Source organism: Oncorhynchus tshawytscha, linkage group LG05 (genome assembly GCF_018296145.1).
Source record: "Oncorhynchus tshawytscha isolate Ot180627B linkage group LG05, Otsh_v2.0, whole genome shotgun sequence".
Classification (NCBI taxonomy): Eukaryota; Metazoa; Chordata; class Actinopteri; order Salmoniformes; family Salmonidae; genus Oncorhynchus; species Oncorhynchus tshawytscha.
Window position 1 is genome coordinate 58,038,682 of NC_056433.1, and position 20,736 is coordinate 58,059,417.

Below are 20,736 nucleotides of genomic sequence, written 5' to 3' on the forward strand. Positions count from 1 at the left end.
TCTGAAGCTTGCCAATGAACATCTGAATGATTCAGAGGACAACTGGGTGAAAGTGTTGTGGTCAGATGAGACCAAAATGGAGCTCTTTGGCATCAACTCAACTCACCGTTTTTGGAGGAGGAGGAATGCTGCCTATGACCCCAAGAACATCATCCCCACCGTCAAACATGGAGGTGGAAACATTATGCTTTGGGGGTGTTTTTCTGCTAAGGGGACAGGACAACTTCACCGCATCAAAGGGACGATGGACGGGGCCATGTACCATCAAATCTTGGGTGAGAACCTACTTCCCTTAGCCAGAGCATTGGAAATGGGTCGTGGATGGGTATTCCAGCATGACAATGACCCAAAACACACGGCCAAGGCAACAAAGGAGTGGCTCAAGAAGAAGCACATTAACCTGTAGTGACGCCCAGCCCGTGAACGGGACCGTTATCATCATCTGACACTAATTAGCATAACGCAACGGACATAAATCTTCCTAGAAAATCTTCATATTCATGAAAATCACAAGTGAAATATATTGGAACACAGCTTAGCCTTTTGTTAATCACCCTGTCATCTCAGATTTTCAAAATATGCTTTACAGCCAACGCTAGACAAGCATTTGTGTAAGTTTATCATAGCCTAGCATAGCATTATGCCTTGCTAGCAGCAGGCAAACTTGTCATGGAAATCAGAAAAGCAATCAAATTAAATCGTTTACCTTTGATGAACTTCGGATGTTTTCACTCACGAGACTCCCAGGTAGACAGCCAAAGTTCATTTTTTCCCAAAATAATATTTTTGCAGGCGAAATAGCTCCATTTGTTCTTCACGTTTGGCTGAGAAATTGCCCGGAAATTGTGGTCACCACAACGGCGAAAAATATTCCAAATTAGCTCCATAATATCGACAGAAACATGGCAAAGGTTGTTTAGAATCCACCCTCAAGGTGTTTTTCTAATATCTATTCGATAATATATCCGTCGGGACAATTCCTTTTTCTCTAGGACCGATTGGAGTAATGGCTACCTCTGCACTTTATGCGAGAATCTCTCTCGGAGCCATCATGTGACCACATACGCAATGTGCCCCATACGGCTATTCTTCAACAGAAATGCGTAAAACTACGTCACAATGCTGTAGACACCTTGGGGAATACGTAGAAAGCGTAAGCTCGTTGATGGTACATTCACAGCCATATAGGGAGTCATTGGAACGCAGCGCTTTCAAAACCTGGGGCACTTCCGGATTGGATTTTTCTCAGGCTTTTGCCTGCAACATCAGTTCTGTTATACTCACGGACAATATCTTTACAGTTTTGGAAACGTTAGTGTTTTCTATCCAAAGCTGTCAATTATATGCATATTCTAGCATCTTTTCCTGACAAAATATCCCGTTTAAAACGGGAACGTTTTTTTTTTCCAAAAATGAAAATACTGCCCCCTAACACCAAGAGGTTAAGGTCCTGGAGTGGCCTAGCCAGTCACCAGACCTTAATCCCATAGAAAATCTGTGGAGTGAGCTGAAGGTTCGAGTTGCCAAAGGTCAGCCTCAAAACCTTAATGACTTGGAGAAGATCTGCACAGAGGAGTGGGACAAAATCCCTCCTGAGATGTGTGCAAATCTGGTGGCCAACTACAAGAAACGTCTGAGCTCTGTGATTGCCAACAAGCGTTTTGCCACCAAGTACTAAGTCATGTTTTGCAGAGGGGTCAAATACTTATTTCTCTCATTAAAATGCAAATCAATTTATAACTTTTTTGACTTATGTTTTTCTGGATTTTTTTTTTGTTATTCTGACTCTCACTGTTCAAATAAACTTACCATTAAAATTATAGACTGATAATTTCTTTGTCAGTGGGCAAACACACAAAACCAGCAGGGGATCAAATACTTGTTTCCCTCACTTTAGATGCTATACAATGGTGCCGGATGAGTTGAGATATCCCAACACAGTGCTTTAGGATGAGATACACCTTGTAAATGTACTCATTATGAATTTGTATCATGCGCTCTCTCTTTCTTTCTCTCTTTCACTCTGTCTCTCTCTCGCACACACATGTATACAAGCACACACACACACACACACACACACACACACACACACACACACACATCTCCTACATACAGTGGGTTCTGGACCAGGGCAGTGGTCAGGGAATAGCGTATAATGTATGTACAAGTTTCAGTGTTTTACAGCTAAAATGATCAATATTGGATAACATGATGCCAATCGAGTGCCTACAGGGCCCTGACCTTTCACAGATCAGATCAACCTGTTACAATGGATTCTGGATCCGGCCTAATTAAGGGTGGATTTCCCAAGAGTCTTGTTGCCCTGTTCAGTTACTCCTCTCTCTCTCTCTCTCTCTCTCTCTCTCTCTCTCACTCCCCTCTCTCTCTCTCTCTCTCAATTTAATTCAATTCAATTCAATTCTCTCTGTCTCTGTCTCTCTGTCTCTGTCTCTATCTATCTGTCTCTCTCTCTCAGGATTAACAGTCATTCTGTTTGATGGACACTCAGATCAGAGAGAAAGAGAATGCTTACATTTAGTATCTATTATTTCTCTCTGCCATCCATAAAAAGATGGTACCACAGCACAGGTGAAAATAAGATATATATTGCTGTTTAAACAAGACATAAAATGATAGGTTGCTGATCATAAATTGAATAGATTCTGCACATGTGGTGTGAAAAGATTTGGACGCTGTGCAGATATACCCTTATAATAGTACAGTCAGTGCAGGTTGCCAAGAAACCCATTATGGGATGGTGAGCTGTTTCTCTTCCCCCGGCGCCTGAGTAAATCCTCTCATTTGAGTGTGTTTGGATTCACTTAATTGTCTATTAAATCTGAGTATCCTATTGGTTCAAAGCAATTAGGACTATGTCAGAATGAGCCGATCCTGTTCCATTGAGAACCAAGCCTTGATCCCCACAAGAGCCACAGAATAGATATTCTCAAGTCAACACGTCTGATTGTCCTTTACTTTCAATTGTTCCATTTTTCTTCCATTTTTGTAGTGTAGAATATATGTAGAAAGAGGCAGATATCAGAAAAATCTATAGTTAACCTTGACCATAAACTGGAAACTTTGGCTGGGTTTTCATAATTAAGTTTACTTCATTTTTTTTCTCAATCATAAAAGTTAAATGCACACACACATTTAGGGATTGCTTTGCAGGTGCATAGGAAATGTTAAATAACAGTTTGAAGAAACATAGAAGCTATGACGAAGGCTGTGAGGCCAAAATGTTGGCACAAAATACTGATACTGTGCAAGTGCAGTGTGTGGGATCTTTTCTCTGAATCTTAAAATAGGATGTCTACTGCAGGAGGGGATATTTCCTGGAATTTTTCATCTTAGTGTGTGTTATGACGCTTTTCCCTCTCTTACGTTGCAATGTTTGCTAGGACTTTGTGAGTCACTCTGTTCATGTTATCTGTCCCTGGGATCAAAAACATTGTTTGGTCTGCTCGTCTTCTGCTTGGTTACCAGGGACTTTGTCCAACTTGCTTGGAGGTAAAAGAAACCAATCTAATAATTTGGTCAGCAAAATAGCAAGGGGATGTCTGAGGACAGTTTTGATTACAGAAAAACGTATCATCACAGTTCAAATGGAGGCACCAGTGTGTAAGCACCAACATTCAAGCCAAATCTATTTGTGATTTTGATGCACTGTTAGGCTTGATTTTCCTTTGGAAAATCAGATCACGCCTCCATTTTGCTCCTCCCCTCCTATAGCCAGAAACTTAAATAGGAAGTACCTGTGGTAAGGACTGTTCAATGTTGGTCTGACCAATCAGAATCTTCAAGATAATTTTGATTGCGAGTACTGGGAATTGTTCCGGGCTGCCTCTGAGAATTTGGCAAATAAATTCATTAAAAATCCTACAATGTGATTTTCAGGATTTTTTTTTCTCATTTTGTCTGTCATAGTTGAAGTGTACCTATGATGTAAATTACAGGCCTCTCTCATCTTTTTAAGTGGGAGAACTTGCACAATTGGTGGCTGACTAAATACTTTTTTGCCCCACTGTATGTGGCAGGGACTCTAGACAATCAGCGATTATAAATCGGTGCCACACCGATGCCTCACTCCCGGACAAGCTAAACACCTTCTTTGCCTACTTCGGGGAAAACATAGAGCCGCCTTCATGGGACTTACTGCATGTACCGCTTTTCATGGAACCATAGTGGCTTTACAATTGTAGAAATAAAAAGAAAAACTTGAGTAAAAGTAAAGCTACTGTAATACAAAATGACTCAAGTAAAAGTGAAAGTAGCCCAGTAAAATACTACTTCAGTAAAAGTCAGATTATCAGATTTTAAATGTACTTAAATACAGTGGTGGAAAAAGTACTACATTTTCATACTTGAGTAAAAGTTCAAAGTTAAAGTAAATACTATACCTCAAATTCCTTATATTTAGCAAACCAGGTGCCACAATTTCCTTTTTTATGACTTTTTTTTGACAGCCAAGGACACACTCCAACATAATTTACAAAGGAAGCAGTTATGTTTAGTGAGTCCACCAGATCAGAGGCAGTAGGGATGACCAGGGACGTTCTCTTGATAAATGTGTAAAAAAAAATGTTTTTCCTGTACTGCTAAGCATTCAAATTGTAACTAGTACTTTGGGTGTCTGCAGAAAATGTATGGAGTAAAAAGTAAAAGTTGGCAAAAATATTAATATTAAAGTAAAACACTGTAGTGGTCTTGGTGTAGCTGGTGCAGAGGAGTCAGGCGCAGGACAGCAGAGATGAGTAACACAAGTAACTTTACTCATATATTCCACATAACATGTCATAATACCGAGCCCACATAAACGGACCGAACATACATAAAACGCACAGAAACCATGGGGAAAACAGAGGGTTAAATAATGAACATGTAACTGGGGAATTGCAACCAGGTGTGTAAAACAAAGACAAAACAAATGGAAAATGAAAAGTGGATTGGCGATGGCTAGAAGGAAGTCTTGACAAGTACAGATACCCCAAAAAACAACTTAAGTAATACTTTCAAGTATTTTACACCACTGCTGATCAGTATAGTGAAGAGAGGAGTGTCTTAGTTGTGTATTTCTTTGTTTGTATGTGTGTGTGGGGGGGGCAGGCCTTGTCAAAGAGGTTGGACTTTAGGAGGGACTGAAAGGCAGTGATGGCCTCTGAGTCATGGATGGCTGGAGGGAGATTCAGAGCCTAGGAGCAACCGTGGAGAAGGCCCTGTTGCTGAAACTCTGGAGCTTCGACCTGGGGATAATAAGGTGGAATGGAGTGTGCGTGTTGGTTGGTAGGGGAGAAAGAGGTCTGAGAGGTAAGTGGGGGGCAAGGTGGTGAAGGCTTTGTAGTTTAGAAGGAGGATCTTGTAATCAATGCGTTGGGAGACAGTGGAGTTCACGGAGGACAGGGGTGATGTGCTGCCAGGTCTTAGTGTGGATGAGGAGTCGAACTGCAGAATTGTAACCATCCATTTGGAGATTATGGTGGGAGCTTGAATTGATGCAGGAGAGAAGTGAGTTGCAGTAGTCAAGATGGAAGGAGATTAACTTGTTATGGCTGCAATCCCACTAACGGGATAAGTGTTATCAACAACCGCTGAATAGCATAGCGCTACATTCAATAAATATTACTAAAAATAGTTATATTCATGAAATCACAAGTGCAATATAGGAAAACACAGCTTAGCCTTTTGGTAATCCACCTGTCGTGTCAGATTTTGAAATTATGCTTTACAGCGAAAGCAATCCAAGCGTTTGTGTATGGAAAATAAGGAAAATTAAAAAAAATAACCTCACACTCAACGTCAACAAAACTAAGGAGATGATTGTGGACTTCAGGAAACAGCAGAGGGAACACCCCCCCCCATCCACATTGATGGAACAGTAGTGGATAGGGTAGCAAGTTTTAAGTTCTTCGGCATACACATCACAGACAAACTGAATTGGTCCACTCACACAGACAGCATCGTGAGGAAGGCGCAGCAGCGCCTCTTCAACCTCAGGAGGCTGAAGAAATTCGGCTTATCACCAAAAGCACTCACAAACTTCTACAGATGCACAATCGAGAGCATCCTGGCGGGCTGTATCACCGCCTGGTATGGCAACTGCACCGCCCTCAACCGTAAGGCTCTCCAGAGGGTAGTGAGGTCTGCACAACGCATCACCGGGGCAAACTACCTGCCCCCAGGACACCTACACCACCCGATGCTACAGGAAGGCCATAAAGATCATCAAGGACATCAACCACCCGAGCCACTGCCTGTTCACCCCGCTGTCATCCAGAAGGCGAGGTCAGTACAGGTGCATCAAAGCTGGGACCGAGAGACTGAAAAACAGCTTCTATCTCAAGGCCATCAGACTGTTAAACATCCACCACTAACATTGAGTGGCTACTGCCAACACACTGTCAATGACACTGACTCTACTCCAGCCACTTTAATAATGGGAATTGATGGAAAATGACGGAAATATATCACTAGCCACTTTAAACAATGCTACCTTATATAATGTTACTTACCCTACATTATTCATCTCATATGCATACGTAGATACTGTACTCTATATCATCGACTGCATCCTTATGTAATACATGTATCACTAGCCACTTTAACTATGCCACTTGGTTTACATACTCATCTCATATGTATATACTGTACTCGATATCATCTACTGTATCTTGCCTATGCTGCTCTGTACCATCACTCATTCATATATCCTTATGTACATATTCTTTATCCCCTTACACTGTGTATAAGACAGTAGTTTTTTGGAATTGTTAGTTAGATTACTTGTTCGTTATTACTGCATTGTCAGAACTAGAAGCACAAGCATTTCGCTACACTCGCATTAACATCTGCTAACCATGTGTATGTGACAAATAAAATTTGATTTGATTTGATTTGATTTACACTTAGCATCAGGTAGCTTGGTCACGAAAATCAGAAAAGCAATCAAATGAATCGTTTACCTTTGATGATCTTCGGATGTTTTCACTCACGAGACTCCCAGTTACACAACAAATGTTCCTTTTGTTCCATAAAGATTATTTTTATATCCAAAATACCTCAGTTTGTTTGCCGCGTTATGTTCAGAAATCCACAGGAAAGAGCGGTCACGACAACGCAGACGAAAATTCCAAATAGTTTCCATAATGTCCACAGAAACATGTCAAACGTTTTTTATAATCAATCATCAGGTTGATTTTAAAATATATAATCGATAATATATCAACCGCAAATGTCTTTCACAGTAGGAGAGGGAAAAGCAATACCTATCCAAACTCTGTTGCGCGAGCAAAACTCATGTGACCACTTGATACGATGTTATTGTTCTGGCTCATTTGTCAAAATAAAAGCCTGAAACCATGTCTGAAGACTGTTGACATTGAATCTGGTTCATATCCCTTTAAATCCAGCAAAGGGAGGCTATGGAACATGAAGTTTTCAAAATAGAAGCCACTTCCTATTTTGATTTTCCTCAGGGTTTCGCCTCTAATATCAGTGCTGTTATACTCACAGACAATATTTTGACCGTTTTTGGAAACTTTAGAGTGTTTTCCATCCAATACTAATAACACTATGCATATATTAGCAACTGAGACTGAGGAGCTGGCCGTTTACAATGGGCAACTTTTCATCCAAGCTACTCAATACTGCCCCTGCAGCCATAAAAAGTTAATGCATGTATGAGGGTTTTAGCGGATTCAGCCCAACGCATCACCAGGGGCACACTGCCTGCCCTCAAGGACATCTACAGCATCCAGTTTCACAGGAAGGCCGAAGAAGATCTTCAAGGACCTCAGCAGTCTGAGCCACGGCCTGTTCATCTAGAAGGCGGAGACAGTACAGGTCCATCAAAGCTGGGCAGAGAGACTGAAAAAACGACTCTCATCTCCAGGCCGTCAGACTGTTAAATAGTCACCGCTGGCCGGCCTCCGCCCAGTACCCTGTCCTGAACTTAGTCACTGTCACTAGCCGGCTACCGTCTGGCATTCTACCCTGCGCTTTAGAGACTGCTGGCCTATGTACATAATCATTGAACACTGGTCACTAATTATGTTTACATACTGTTTTACATGCTTCATATATACAGTGTATTCGGAAAGTATTCAGACCCCTTCACTTTTTCCACATTTTGATACGTTATAGCCTTATTTTAAAATTAATTAAATACATTTTTTTCCTCATCAATCTACACATAAAACACCATAATGACAAAGCAAAAACAGGTTTTTAGATTTTTTTGCAAATGTATTACAAATTTTAAAAAACAGAAATACCTAAATAAGTATTCAGACCCTTTGCTATGAGACTCGAAATTGAGCTCAGGTGCATTCTGTTTCGTTTGATCATCCTTGATTGGAGTCCATCTGTGCTAAATTAAATTGATTGGACATTATTTGGAAAGACACACACCTGTCTATATGAGGTCCCACAATTAACAGTGCATGTCAGAGTGAAAATCAAGTCATGAGGTTGAAGGAATTGTCCGTAGAGCTCCGAGACAGGATTTTTTTGTGGAGTCACAGATCTGGGGAAGGGTACCAAAACATTTCTGCAGCATTGAAGGTCCCCAAAAACACAGTGGCCTCCATCATTCTTAAATGAAAGAAGTTTGGAACCACCAAGACTCTTGCTAGAGCTGGCCGCCCAGCCAGACTGAGCATTCGGGGGAGAAGGGCCTTGGTCAGGGAGGTCTGAATGTCCTTAAGTGGCTCAAACAGAGCCCAGACTTGAACCCGATCTAACATCTCTGGAGAGACCTGAAAATAGCTGTGCAGCGATACTCCCCATCCAACCTGACAGAGCTTGAGAGGATCTGCAGAAAAGAATGGGAGAAACTCCCCAAATACAGGTCTTCCAAGCTTGTAACGTGATACCCAAGAAGACACAATTGAGAGCATCCTGTCCGGCTGTATCACAGCCTGGTACGGCAACTGCACCCCCCGCAACCACAGGGCTCTCCAGAGGGTGGCGCGGTCTGCCCAACACATCACCGGGGGCAAACTACCTTCCCCCCAGGACACCTACGCACCCGATGGCACAGGAAGGCCAAAAAGATCATCAAGGAATACAACCACCCGAGCCATTGCCTGTTCACCCCGCTATCATCCAGAAGGCGAGGTCAGTACAGGTGCATCAAAGCTGGGACCAAAAGACTGAAAACAGCTTCTATCTCAAGGCCACCAGACAGTTAAATAGTAATCACTAGCACATTAGAGGCTGCTGTCTATTTACATAGACTTGAAATTACTGGCCACTTAAATAAATGGAACACTAGTCACTTTAATAATGTTTTCATATCTTGCTTTAGTCATCTCTTATATACTGTATTCTATGCTATTCAACTGTATCTTGGTCTATGCTGCTCTGACATTGCTCGTCCACATATATTCTTAATTCCATTCCTTTGTTAAATATTACTGCACTGTTGGAGCTAGAAACACAAGAATTTTGCTACACCCGCAGTAACATCTGCTATACATGCGTATGTGACCAATAAAATTTTATTTTACTTGACATGAGTCTGTAATCGCTGCCAAAGGTGCTTCAACAAAGTACTGAGTAAAGGGTCTGACTACTTATGTAAATGTGATATTTAAGTTTTTATTTTTAATACATTTGCAAACATTTCTTAAAACCTGTTTTTGTTTCATCATTATGGGGTATTGTGTGTAGATTGATGAGGATCTTAAGAAAAAAATCTATTTTAGAATAAGGCTGTAACAAAATGTTGGAAATAGTCAAAGGGTCTGAATACTTTCCGAATGCACTGTATATACTGTATTCTAGTCAAGGCTCATCCTATATAATTACTGTGGAACGCTTTCAACACCTTGTAGAGTACATGCCCCAACGAATTGAGGCTGTCCTGAGGGCAAGGGGGGGGGGGTTGTGTGTATTGTTTTGTATTTTTAGGTATTACTGCACTGTTGGAGCTAGAAACATAAGCATTTCACTGTACCTGCATAACCTGCAAAATATGTGTACCCAACCAATAACATTTGATTTGATTAATGTTAGGGCCTCATAATATCGGTTACAGGACAACAATCAGGAGCGACTCTTCAGTCTAAAAAACACATTTATGCCCACTCACACACATACACACTTGCCAAATCACACACATATTTTTGTAAGGTCTCTGCGTTCTGTATTTCTCATTTGGCCATTGCTCCGGATGACAGTAGCACTCAGATTCCAAGCTACTATTGTCAATGACTCACCCGTATCATCTGTACAGAGGGTAATGTGATATTGTGTCATTTTTATCAGTTTATGCTCAGTTCCTGAAGGTGGGAGAGAGGAGCCAAGGAAATTGCCTTCCACAGCAATTACGGGAAATAGTTTACATCTCTGTGTGTGTGAGAGCAAGAGAGAGAGTCTGGAAAGAAAAACATGGAGATGACACGCACACACATACTGTACATACATATAGTCACACACAGACAAACACTGATGATATATTTGTTTGAGCTTCCCCGTGCTCATCCTAACCACTCATCCTCCTCTGCCTTTTTTACAGAACTCTCTCTGAGACCGGACATGTCCAACTGCCCTTCCCCCATGGGATGCCCCACCCACTTCTCTGGCTCACCAGGGATTAAGATCTACATCGATCCCTTCACCTACGAGGACCCCAACGAGGCCGTCCGAGAGTTTGCCAAGGAGATCGACGTGTCTTGTGTGAAGATCGAGGAGGTCATTGGTGCAGGTGACATGGTGGAAATGGAGTACCTCTGCGGCATCCATGAATCTATATCATTTTCTCCTCCACTTTCTCTTTACCTGTACAGTATCCAGGTGTTAGCACAGCTATTCAGTTTTAAAAAAAACACTTTTTCCTTCTAATTTGTTTTGCTTTTAGATAGAGAACCATATCCACTTCACAGAGCTCCTCTCTTGACAGAGAGCAAATTTAGCCGCTATCTCAGTAACCGGACCACCTCCATCTATAATTCATGCTGATTTTATCTGTTGGGGACATTTATTTTTTACTTGACTTGACATATTCATGCATTCAGCAAAAGAACGGTCCTCTCACTGGCTGATGTTTGACATCTGCGGACTTGTCAGCACAGCACTTGTCTTATGACCCTGAAGCTGAGCTCTATTATCTCTGAGTCTGTCACGCATACAGTGTTTTATCTTTATGGGGACTTTTGATTGTACATGTGCTATATGTTAGAATAGGAAGTTAAAATATATGGCATCAGCTTGCATACATGTAGCTGGCTTTGTAATAAGGTAATCAATCAGTAATCCCATGTCTTTCCCTCCAGGCGAGTTTGGGGAGGTGTATAAGGGTCGTCTGAAGCCGGCTGGGAAGAGGGAGCTGTACGTGGCCATTAAGACCCTGAAGGCGGGCTACGTGGAGAAGCAGAGACGGGACTTCCTGTCTGAGGCCAGCATCATGGGCCAGTTTGACCACCCCAACATCATCCGACTGGAGGGCGTCGTCACTAAGAGCCGGCCAGTCATGATCATCACAGAGTTTATGGAGAATGGGGCCCTGGACTCCTTCCTGAGGGTGAGAAAGGGAGCACTGCTTTGTTATTATGTTTTAACCTCCTCTGTTCAGAACCCCAGCCCGGGCACAGCTTTCACTTAATAGGGCCACTGTGTGGTTTCATACAGTGCCTTCAGAAAGTATTCACACCCATTGACTTTTTCAACATTTTGTTGTTACAAAGTGGAATTAAAATGGATTTAATTGTTTTTTTGTGTGTCAACAATACACACAAAATTCTCTGTAATTGTAACGGCTTTCGTCGTTGGATGAGGAAGAGTAGTCGAACCAAAGCGCAGCGTGGTAAGTGTTCATGTTTGTTTATTGAACTGAACACTAATACAAAATAACTAGAGAATAAATTAAACGGAAACAGTCCCGTAAGGTGCAAACACTAAACAGAAAATAACTACCCACAAAACCCATGTGGGAAAAAGCTACCTAAGTATGGTTCCCAATCAGAGACAACGATAGACAGCTGTCCCTGATTGAGAACCATACCCGGCCAAAACAAAACAATACAAAACATAGAATAAGGACATAGAATGCCCACCCAAATCACACCCTGACCAAACCAAAATAGAGACATAAAAAGCTCTCTATGGTCAGGGCGTGACAGTAATGTTAAAGTGGAAGAAAATTATTATAAATTGTTTCAATTGATGGAAAATAAAACACTAATATATCTTGATTAGATAAGTATTCAACCCCCTGAGTCAATAAATGTTATAATCACGTTTGGCAGCAATTACAGCTGTGAGTCTTTCTGGGTAAATCTCTGTACAATATTTGCCCATTATTCTTAAAAAAATGTGTCAAGCTCTATCAAGTTGGTTGTTGGTCATTGCTAGAGAGCCATTTTCATGTCTTGCCATTGATTTTCAAGCAGATTTTAAGTCAAAACTGTAACTAATCCACTCAGGAACATTCCATTGTGTCTTGGTAAATATCTCGTGTATATCTGGCCTTGTGTTTTAGGTTATTGTCCTGCTGAAAGGTGAATTTGTCTCAGAGTGTCTGTCAGACTGAACCAGGTTTTCCTCTAGGATTTAGCCTGTGCTTAGCTCTATTCTGTTTCTTTTTATCCTAAAAACTCCCTAGTTCTTGCTGATGACAAACATACCCCTAACATGCAGCCACCACAATTCTTGAAAGTTTGAGTGAGTGGTACTCAGTGATGTTAGATTTTCCCCAAATATACTTATGTTTGTAAGAAAGATTCACAGCTGACAAACAGTGGGGAGAACAAATATTTGATACACTGCCGATTTTGCAGGTTTTCCTACTTACAAAGCATGTAGAGGTCTGTAATTTTTATCATAGGTAGTACACTTCAACTGTGAGAGACGGAATCTAAAAGAAAAATCCAGAAAATCACATTGTATGATTTTTAAGTAATTAATTTGCATTTTATTGCATGACATAAGTATTTGATACATCAGAAAAGCAAAACTTAATATTTGGTACAGAAACCTTTGTTTGCAATTACAGATGTCATACGTTTCCTGTAGTTCTTGAAAAGGTCTTCACACACTGCAGCAGGGATTTTGGCCCACTCCTCCATACAGACCTTCTCCAGATCCTTCAGGTTTCAGGGCTGTCGCTGGGCAATACGGACTTTCAGCTCTCTCCAAAGATTTTCTATTGGGTTCAGATCTGGAGACTGGCTAGGCCACTCCAGGACCTTGAGATGCTTCTTACGGAGCCACTCCTTCGTTGCCCTGGCTGTGTGTTTCGGGTCGTTGTCATGCTGGAAGACCCAGCCACGACCCATCTTCAATGCTCTTATTGAGGGAAGGAGGTTGTTGGCCAAGATCTTGCGATAAATGGCCCCATCCATCCTCCCCTCAATACGGTGCAGTTGTCCTGTCCCCTTTGCAGAAAAGCATCCCCAAAGAATGATGTTTCCACCTCCATGTTTCACGGTTGGGATGGTGTTCTTGGGGTTGTACTCATCCTTCTTCTTCCTACAAACACGGCGAGTGGAGTTTAGACCGAAAAGCTCTATTTTTGTCTCATCAGACCACATTACCTTCTCCCATTCCTCCTCTGGATCATCCAGATTGTCATTGGCAAACTTCAGACGGGCCTGGACATGCGCTGGCTTGAGCAGAGGGACCATGCGTGCGCTGCCGGATTTTAATCCATGATGGCGTAGTGTGTTACTAATGGTTTTCTTTGAGACTGTAGTCCCATCTCTCTTCAGGTCATTGACCAGGTCCTGCCGTGTAGTTCTGGGCTGATCCCTCACCTTCCTCGTGATCATTGATGCCCCACGAGGTGAGATCTTGCATGGAGCCCCAGACCGAGGGTGATTGACCGTCATCTTGAACTTCTTCCATTTTCTAATAATTGCGCCAACAGTTGTTGCCTTCTCACCAAGCTGCTTGCCTATTGTCCTGTAGCCCATCCCAGCCCCTTGCAGGTCTACAATTTATCCCTGATGTCCTTACACAGCTCTCTGGTCTTGGCCATTGTGGAGAGGTTGGAGCCTGTTTGATTGAGTGTGTGGACAGGTGTCTTTTATACAGGTAACGAGTTCAAAAAGGTGCAGTTAATACAGGTAATGAGTGGAGAACAGGAGGGCTTCTTGAGAAGAGGTCTGTGAGAGGTCTGTGAGAGCCGGAATTCTTACTGGTTGGTAGGTGATCAAATACTTATGTCATGCAATACAATGCAAATTAATTACTTAAAAATCATACAATGTGATTTTCTGGATTTTAGATTCCGTCTCTCACAGTTGAAGTGTACCCATGATAAAGATTACAGACCTCTACATGCTTTGTAAGTAGGAAAACCTGCAAAATCGTCAGTGTAACAAATACTTGTTCTCCCCACTGTACTTATAAGTATATCACTTATACGTATTTAAAAAAGGCACTTTATATGAATCATATTGATCGATCAGCTGAAGCTTTTATAGTTAATTTGACAGTCTTACACAAAGAGTGAAGTATGATTGTTGAGAATAGTTGGGACAAGGATTATGACAATGGAGATTTAAAGCTATCTGGAGGATAAAGGTTTTTCAATATAGCAGGGAATTGAGTTCTGATAAACAACCTTGGCATGAATTGGAAAAAGAATCTAAAGCTTGTGTGTGTAAGCATGATTTCTATTTATCAATAACATTTGATTTATCCTAATGTAATTCATGAGATTAACGTAAATGCAATTGTTCCACCCAGAGCTCTTTGAGGCAATGTAGCTAATATATTCACAGTGCCCTGATTCAAAGTGCCAGCCTGGCACAGTTTAGTGCTTCTTCTAACTCCTTGGAAACAGAGAACATGGAACCCAATCAATACGTGGCCTAGTTTTCTAATCCCCTCAACCTGTTTCCTCCTCTCTTTGATCCTGGGCTCGTTTGAAGCGGGGCTTTGAACACCCCTTTGATGTCCGCTCCCTCACCAGGCCCCTCTTCCGAGCCACCGCACTTGACTCCCGCAGCCATCGATTTCTGGGTTGTTTTTCTTCTGGCATGCCCATGTTGCTGGCGAAGGGAGCCACAGTTGAATGAGCACCCCGCTCTGAGTGTTGGAGGTGCCCACTGAGGCCACACCGGAGGGTCAGACTTGCAGTGACTCATGGGAGGGGGTTATCCACCTTGGTAGGGGCCACTAATAAACAGCCAAGCTGGGGATAAGGAGGCAGAGTGAGAAAGATTAAAGACATGGAGCCACTGGGGCTTAACACATATGTTTTATTTATTGTCACATACACCGGATAGGTGCAGTGGAATGTGTAGTTTACAGGGACAGCAATAGTTTTACGCCTGGCCGGTGTTATGGGCTGGCCTTAGGGTGCCTGGTCCGCCCTACCATAGCTCCTTGCCCATGCAAATAAATATTTAAATATTTATAATTTATTTGCCCGAGACAAGCGCCGACAGAAAGACGCATCAATCTCAGATAAATCATTTGCATGAGTTAAACAGCGCCCCTCTGTCACAGTATGTATAGCCTATGTATCTGATGCTGTCTGGCCCAAAATAGTATGGTATGTGGCCAGACCGCATCAGATTCATTGGCTACATATAGTAAGACAGGGGTGCTGTTTTGCTTTGCTTTCTCCAGTAAGATATTTTCAGCCACTGTTCAGATGCTAGAGGTATTTTGGATGAATTATTTTGGATGAATGTAACCTACTTTTTGAAGTGATGGAAACATCATGACTGGTTGTGCTCATGCCACAGTAACACTAGAACCGCTAAAGCAGTCATTTGGACTGCTCATGAATTACATTTTATTACTCTGGAATGTTTAAAGTCATAAGTCTATATAACATTCTGTCATTGTTAGAATCTTAATATCACAAACAGAAATGGAGATATGTCATTTTTGAATTGTTTTCTGTGGTTGCCCCTCCTCCTGACTGTAGGGCCTGATCCCCTCCTTCTCCTGGTACTATGCCCAGTTGATAATCACCCCTAAGGTGCCGTGCCCAATTGACAAGCACTCCGATAATTGCTTCGAAACTGAACTTAAACTATATCTAAACTAATTTCACACGTCTAACAACAGGTGAAATACAGTATTATGTAATCCCCAATTGTGAATGAAGAACAAGGTGGGCCATTCTATTGTATTTATCTAATTATAATCTCTAAATGGTATGTACCCTATATACTTAGGGTGGCAGGTAGCCTAGTGGTTAGAGCGTTGGGCCAGTAACCGAATGGTTGCTAGATCGAATCCCTGAGCTGACAAGGTAAAAAACTGTCCTTCTGTACCTGAACAAGGCAATTAACCCACTGTTCCCTGGTAATATGTCATTGTAAATACATGTTTGTTCTTAAGTGACTTGCCTTGTTAAATATATCAGTCCAAGCAGTCTTATCAGTCTACTCTGGCCTACTTGGAGTGCGTGCGTCATTTCCCATGGCAAGAAGACCAAGACAAATGAATGCACATTCTGCATCAGCGTTGCTACAAAATCTGAATGAAAACGACTCCGATAGTGGGGAAGAAATGAATCATCTCTGATCATTCTTCTGATTCTGAGCTTCAGCCAGAACCTACAGGGCAAAGCACAAAAAAGCCAGAACGGTGTGCGCTGAGCAGGTGCCCATGCCATCACCAAATGAAATGGTGAGACAGGAGAGAGGAAGGGATGGCACCATTTGGATAGAACATACTGGTGCTACGGGATGATTATCAGCACAAAATGTCACCACTGAGAGAGGGGACCCAACATCTCAAGCTAAAAAATACATCAGCAATGCTTTTGTTGTTTATGTGACATGGACATGCTCTAACTGATGCCATTGCTTTTAGATTCACACCTTGTAAGCATGAGCTGACAATAATTTACAATTTTTTACTGTTGTCATATGAGGCACACTTGGCACTTATAATTATTCATCATTTGACCACACGTCTTGCTGACCGTGCGTATTGGTGGTTGGGGTATTTTTTTTATTACCACATTCCAAAACATGTTTTCTGTTGCATAGTTGTGACAAAGGCACTCCACAAATAAGATTGATTGAAAACCGAAATATTATTTCTACATTTTTTTTTACATAAAAAAACGTCCGACTTCAACTGTATATGTGTATATATACAGTTGAAGTCGGAAGTTTACATACACTTAGGTTGGAGTCATTAAAACTTGTTTTTCAACTACTCCACAAACTATAGTTTTTAACAAACTATAGTTTTGTGAAGTCGGTTAGGAAATCTACATCGTGCATGACACAAATAATTTTTCCAACATTTGTTTACAGGCAGATTATTTCACTTGGGCCAGTAACTGTATCACAATTCCAGTGTGTCAGAAGTTTACATACGCTATGTTGACTGTGCCTTTAAACAGCCTGGAAAATTCCAGAAAATGATGTCATGGCTTTAGAAGCTTCTGATAGGCTAATTGACATCATTTGAGTCAATTGGAGGTGTACCTGTGGAAGTATCTTTATCCACAGTATAATGAGTTCTATATCGACATAACCTGAAATGCCAATGAGCAAGGAAGAAGCCACTGCTCCAAAACTGCCATAAAAAAGCCAGACTATGGTTTGCAACTGCAGATGGGGACAAAGATCTTACTTTTTGGAGAAATGTCCTCTGTTCTGATGAAACAAATATAGAACTGTTTAGCCATAATGACCATTGTTAAGTTTGGAGGAAAAAGGGGGAGGCTTGGAAGCTGAAGAACACCATCCTAACTGTGAATCACGGGGGTGGCAGCGTCATGTTGTGGGGGTGCTTTGCTGCAGGAGGGACTGGTGCACTTCACAAAATAGATGGCATCATGAGAAAGGAACATTATGTGGATAAATTGAAGCAACATCTCAAGACATCAGTCAGGAAGTTCTAGCTTGGTTGCAAATGGGTCTTCCTATGTGGACAATGACCCCAAGCACACTTCCAAAGTTGTGGCAAAATGGCTTAAGGACAACAACATCAAGGTATTGGAGTGGCCATCACAAAGCCCTGACCTCAATCCTATCCTAATTTGTGGGCAGAACTGAAAAAGCGTATGCAAGCAAGGAGGCCTACCAACTTGATTCAGTTACCCAGCTCTGTCAGGATGAATGGGCCAAAATTCACCCAATTTATTGTGGGAAGCTTGTGGAAGGCTACCCGAAACATTTGACCCAAGTTAAACAATTTAAAAGCAATGCTACCAAATACTAATTGAGTGTATGTAAACTTCTGACCCCTGGGACGAAATGAATAAAAACGGAAATAAATAATTATTTCTACTATTATTCTGACATTTCACATTCTTAAATATAGTGGTGATCCTAACTGACCGAAGACAAGGAATTCTTACTAGGATTAAATGTCAAGAATTGTGAAAAACTGAGTTGAAATATATCCGACTTCAACTCTGTGTGTGTGTGTGTGTGTGTGTGTGTGTGTGTGTGTGTGTGTGTGTGTGTGTGTGTGTGTGTGTACAGTACCTTGCAAAAGTATTCACCCCCTTGGCATTTTTCCTATTTTGTTGCATTACAACCTGTCATTTAAATTGATTTTTATTTCATGTAATGGACATACACAAAATAGTCCAAATTGGTGAGGTGAAATGAAAAAAAATACTTGTTAAATATAAAACGGAAAAGTGGTGCGTGCATATGTATTCACCCCCTTTGCTATGAAGCTCCTAAATAAGATCTGGTGCAACCAATTACCTTCAGAAGTCACATAATTAGTTTGCACACAGGTGGACTTTATTTAAGTGTCACATGACCTCATTAGATATACACCTGTTCTGAAAGGACCCAGAGTTTGCAACACCACTAAGCAAGGGGCACCACCAAGCAAGCAGCACCATGAAGACCAAAGAGCTATCCAAACAGGTCAGGGTCAAAGTTGTGGAGAAGTACAGATCAGGGTTGGGTTATAAAAAAATATCCGAAACTTTGAACATCCCAGTGAGCACCATTAAATCCATTATTAAAAAATGGAAAGAATATGGCACCACAACAAACCTGCCAAGAGAGGGCCGCCCACCAAAACTTACGGACCAGGCAAGGAGGGCATTAATCAGTGAGGCAACAAAGAGGAGGAGCTGCAAAGCTTAACAGGGGAGATTGGAGTATCTGTCCATAGGACCACTTTAAGCCGTACACTCCACAATGTAGAAAATAGTAAAAATATAGAAAAACACTGGAATGAGTAGGTGTGTCAAAAGTTATGACTAGTACTGTTTGTATATACACTTTTTCAGTTTATTAGGTACACCCGTCTACTAACGGGTCAGACCCCCCTTTGCCACCAGAACAGCCTGAATTCTTTGGGGCATGGAAACGTTGCTCAATTGGTATCACGGGACCTAACTTATTCATGGAAAACATTCCCCACAGCATTACACCACCGCCACCGACCTTTACTGTTGACACCAGGCAGGATCGGGCCATGGACTGCTTTCGCCAAATCCTGACTCTGCCGTCAGTATGATGCAACAGGAACCGGGATTCTCTAGACCAGGCGATGTTTTTCCACTCCTCAATTAACCAGTGTATGTGACTGCGTGTCCACTGGAGCCGCTTATTTTAATTTTTATCTGATAGGAGTGGAACCCTGTGTGGTATTCTGCTGCAATACCCCATCCGTGAAAAGGACCAACGAGTTGTGACTTCCGAGACTCCATTCTGTTTGTGGCCCGCCTGTTAGCTTCCATGATTCTTTCCGTTCTCCTACGACCTCTCACCAATGAGCTGTTTTTGCCCACAGGACTGTCGTTGACTGGACTTTTTTATTTTTTTCGCCATTCTCTATAAACTTTAGATACTGTCGTGCATGAAAATCCCACTGTCAAGCCTGAAAAGCCCACTGTCGTGCGTGAAAAGCCCATACCACGCTCAAAGTCGCTTAGATCACTCTATTTGCCCATTCTAACGTTCAATCGACCAGTAACTGAATGCCTCAATGCCTGTCTGCCTGCTTTATATAGCAGGCCACGTGGCTCACTGTCTGTAGGAGCGAACCATTTTCGTGAATGGGGTGGTGTACCTAATAAGCTTTATTGGCACAAAGAAACTGCTCCACCAATTTTTGAAACTTTACCTTTGCATCTCACACAAGGACATTCTAGATGCATAGTGGGAGTATTATTTTCCCAAGAATCTTTACTATATTATTACCTCTAAAGTGACATAATTTCCTCTATGCCCCCTGGCCCCTGCACTGCAGCAAAACGATGGGCAGTTCACAGTGATCCAGCTAGTGGGGATGATGCGTGGCATCGCCGCAGGAATGAAGTACCTGGCAGAGATGAACTACGTCCACAGAGACCTGGCCGCCCGCAACATCCTGGTCAACAGCAACCTGGTCTGCAAGGTGTCCGACTTCGGCCTGTCCCGTTACCTGCAGGATGACACATCAGACCCCACCTATACTAGCTCCCTGGTGAGTACCCTTGTCTGTCGAGAGAGTTGGGTGATTCAATAGTTGACCATGGTTATTTATTTGTGTCTGTGGTGAATAAGGATTATATTATGTCAAATGTCACTCTTCTTTCACCAGAATCATATCTTATAACAAAGTCTACAGTATGTATGAGTATAACTTGCTATAACTACAGTATGCTATATGGCACTACTGCAGCAAAATGCACAAGTTGATGAATTGCAATCTTGATGGGTTCTGACTCTTCTCACAATTCTTTGGTTAAAACTGAAATTCAATAGAAAAAAAACTTCTCCACAATTCTGGGTGTCTGTCTGGCTGTGTGCAGGAGGCATAACTTTATAATGAGTTTCCCATAGGGCAGCCTCCACAACAGCT

At 41.9% G+C, this 20,736-nt stretch overlaps 1 protein-coding gene across 1 annotated transcript in view; it reads left to right on the top strand.

Moving 5' to 3' along the window:
- The window catches only part of LOC112251572 (ephrin type-B receptor 1-like), a 200,872-nt gene that overhangs the window by 161,344 nt on the left and 18,792 nt on the right, over positions 1-20,736 (top strand). The window contains exons 10-12 of the mRNA XM_042322148.1: positions 10,517-10,705; positions 11,274-11,521; positions 20,143-20,358. Coding sequence (XP_042178082.1) covers positions 10,517-10,705; positions 11,274-11,521; positions 20,143-20,358 — 653 coding nt within the window. The remainder of the gene's footprint in view (positions 1-10,516; positions 10,706-11,273; positions 11,522-20,142; positions 20,359-20,736) is intronic.